At 38.4% G+C, this 2,922-nt stretch overlaps 1 protein-coding gene across 1 annotated transcript; it reads right to left on the minus strand.

Annotated features, from left to right (window-relative positions):
* Positions 1 to 347: 347 nt before the first annotated feature.
* Positions 348 to 1,298, minus strand: LOC130829086 (olfactory receptor 52A1-like). The gene has a single exon (XM_057695259.1). The coding sequence runs from the start codon at positions 1,296 to 1,298 to the stop codon at positions 348 to 350; it is 951 nt and encodes a 316-aa protein (XP_057551242.1).
* Between the last annotated feature and the right edge of the window lie 1,624 nt (positions 1,299 to 2,922).

Here is a 2,922-nt window from a genome sequence, read left to right on the forward strand (position 1 = left end):
AAAAGAAATTCATAGTTTATACCATATATATTCCAGAACAGAAAGTTTGAAAACTAAAAATCAAAGCTTTCTTATGAAGAATTAATAAGAACTGCAAATTAAAAACAGCAAAAAAGAGGAAAGGGTGATGAAGATTAAATTAGAATTGAAATGCATTAGAGATACAGAGATAATATCAGGGTTAACCTGAATACTTTTTATGACAGCTTAGCTGTAGTCTAGGAAATAAACGCCTTAAAGATAGAGCATGATGATGTGAAACCCCAACAATTAACACACAGAGTCCAAACTCTTTCCATCTGTAGGAAGTAAAAATATTCTCTATGTGTCCACAGACGTTTGATGGATCACTGCTGGGATCCATGATTCAGAAGAAAAATCTGTGCCACACGCTTACGCATTACTTTATTTTTTATACCATAGACAGTAGGGTTGAGTGCAGGTGGCACAAGAAGGTAAATGGTAGACAGAAGAATGTGGGTAGAGGGGACAACATGTCCAAACCGATGGCTGAAGAAGGAGAAGAAGGCAAGAATATAAAACTCAAGGAAAACAAAAATGTGAGCTGTGCACGTGTTGAATGCTTTGAGCCGTGCCTCCTTTTGGTGTAGACGAAAAACAGCCTGGAAAATAAGGATATAGGAAATGAGGATAAAAATCATGTCAAATCCCAGAATTGTAAAACCCACAAAAAGACCACATGTTTTATTGACATGGATGTCTTCTGCCGCCAGCTTGACCACAGCCATGTGCTCACAGTAAGAGTGGCGAATTACAATGGAATGGAAAAGGTGCAATCTTTTGATTAGAATGGGTAATAGACCAACCAGTGCTGTAGCTCGAATTGCCACCATTGCTATCATGCGACACAGGATTGAAGGTGTGAGGGTGGATGTGTGCCTCAGAGGATCACAGATGGCAACATAGCGGTCAAAAGCCATGGCCAATAGGATGCCAGACTCCATGCACTGCAGGGCATGAATGAAGAACACCTGGGCTAAGCAGGTGTCAAAGGCCATGGAGTAAGACCTGAACCAGAAGATAGCCAACATCTTGGGAGTAATGGCTGCACAGAGTCCTATGTCGGTGGCTGCCAACAGGGCTAGGAAGATGTACATGGGCTGATGCAGGCTGCTTTCTGTAGGGATGATAATCAGTAAAATGATATTTCCCAAAAGAGCCACCAGGCACACAGCAAAGAATGGAAACCCAATCCAAAACTGCATATGTTCTAGTCCAAGAATTCCAATCAAGATTACAGTTTCAGGGTTCAAATATGACATGTTAATGGATGCCATAGAGGTTGGTATTCTCTCTTCTCACCACTGATTCTGATGCCTAAAGAAGAAACCTTGAATGGGAAGTCAAAAGGCTTTAGCCTTCACTATCATTCAACCTCTGTCATTCAAACATACGGAGCATTGAGCAAATAAATTCAGTGCTTTGGATGACAGTTTGGCCAGAATTTTTTGAGGTTCTAGAATACATACCAAGTGGCAGAAGCAAATAATCATGCAACAGCTTTACCACAGCTGGAAAGTGGGAAAGTTTCAGTATTCTTGATGTAGCGCTTAGCTCTTGTGGAAATGAAAACCATGAAGTAGAGAGAACCAATCTTTGGCATCTTCCTTGAGCTCTAGCCTCGTTTGCCTGAAAAGCCAGCATTCAATGTTCCTTCTTTATATATCTCCAAGTGCCATCTCATTTTCAGAGCAGCTGTTAATTCTTCTGGGAGCCTTGGTGTCCTAGAAGAAATCCTGTTTCTGTTGTCCTGTGGGTATTAGTATGTAATCCTATGGGAGTCTTCAGTATTAACCGCACTGCTCCTGGTTCCAGTGAGTGAGTTGTTTATCCCTGGCATTGTTTCTCAAATGGAATTTGTCAGAACACATTTCACCTTTCTTAAATTAAATAATTCCTTCAGTAAATATTGAACAAATGTTTTTCAGGACACTAAATGAGGCCCTGAGTGGAGATTTGAAGCGGGTGGTCTTCTTTCAGATATGGACAGGTGAATTTGGTTCTCTAAATGAATTACAGCTCATTTATGTTTACACTTCATCTGTTGAACAGAATAGGGAGGAACAGGGAGTGTGGAATAGAGTGGCTGTTCTTTGTTTTTGTTTTGTTGTTGTTGTTGTTACTTGTTTTTGTTTTTGCTTTTTTAACCAGTGTTAGGAGGTGAAGGAGAAGAAAGAGGAGGCTTGAGAGGGGAGTGAAAGGAGAAAAACAATACAGAGATACCAAATTCAAGAATGAATTATTTATAATAGAATAATTATATAAATATATGTAGTAATATATATTATAATAGTAATATAATATACATGTGAAAGCAGGATCTGGCTAGTTTAGACATACTCTGAAGTTAGAATAGCAAAATAATTTTTCGTTTTCCCAGAGGTTCAAGATCAGTGGATCCCTAGACTTCTTAAGCTCTAAGTTCACATATCCTACTTTACATAATAGACCCTCTACTTTTTAATATCTTTATACTATGCTATGAGTGATTAGCTATGGCTTGAATCCTGAAGATCCTTTGGTATAATGCCTAGTTCTTAATACCTCTCCAATTTTACAGTCTTTCCAGATAGTGATTCATATTGTTTTTGTGGGATTCAAATTCATTTAACAAAATCTTCTTTTTTCTCCCTTTAGTCTCAGTTTCATTAATCATTCTCTAATATTTTAATCATTTTACATTTTACAACCTTCTGTCTATGCCTAAACACTGATTCAAATTGCTCCAACAGAGGGATTAGCTCAGATCTGGTCAGCTCTATATTCTGTTCTGGAAGCAGAAGTTCTTTATGACTTTGTCAACCTAAAAATGGTAGGAGGCAACAGTCAAGCAAAGTGTTTATTTGGGATGTAAGAATTGCAATTGAGGTACCAGATTTCAGCAGCAACCCCAATAATGTT

Source organism: Hippopotamus amphibius, chromosome 9 (assembly GCF_030028045.1).
Source record: "Hippopotamus amphibius kiboko isolate mHipAmp2 chromosome 9, mHipAmp2.hap2, whole genome shotgun sequence".
Taxonomy (NCBI): Eukaryota; Metazoa; Chordata; class Mammalia; order Artiodactyla; family Hippopotamidae; genus Hippopotamus; species Hippopotamus amphibius.

Coding starts and splice junctions, on each gene's coding strand:
- LOC130829086 (XM_057695259.1), bottom strand. CDS start 1,298: ATGGCATCCATTAACATGTCATATTTGAACCCTGAAACTGTAATCTTG.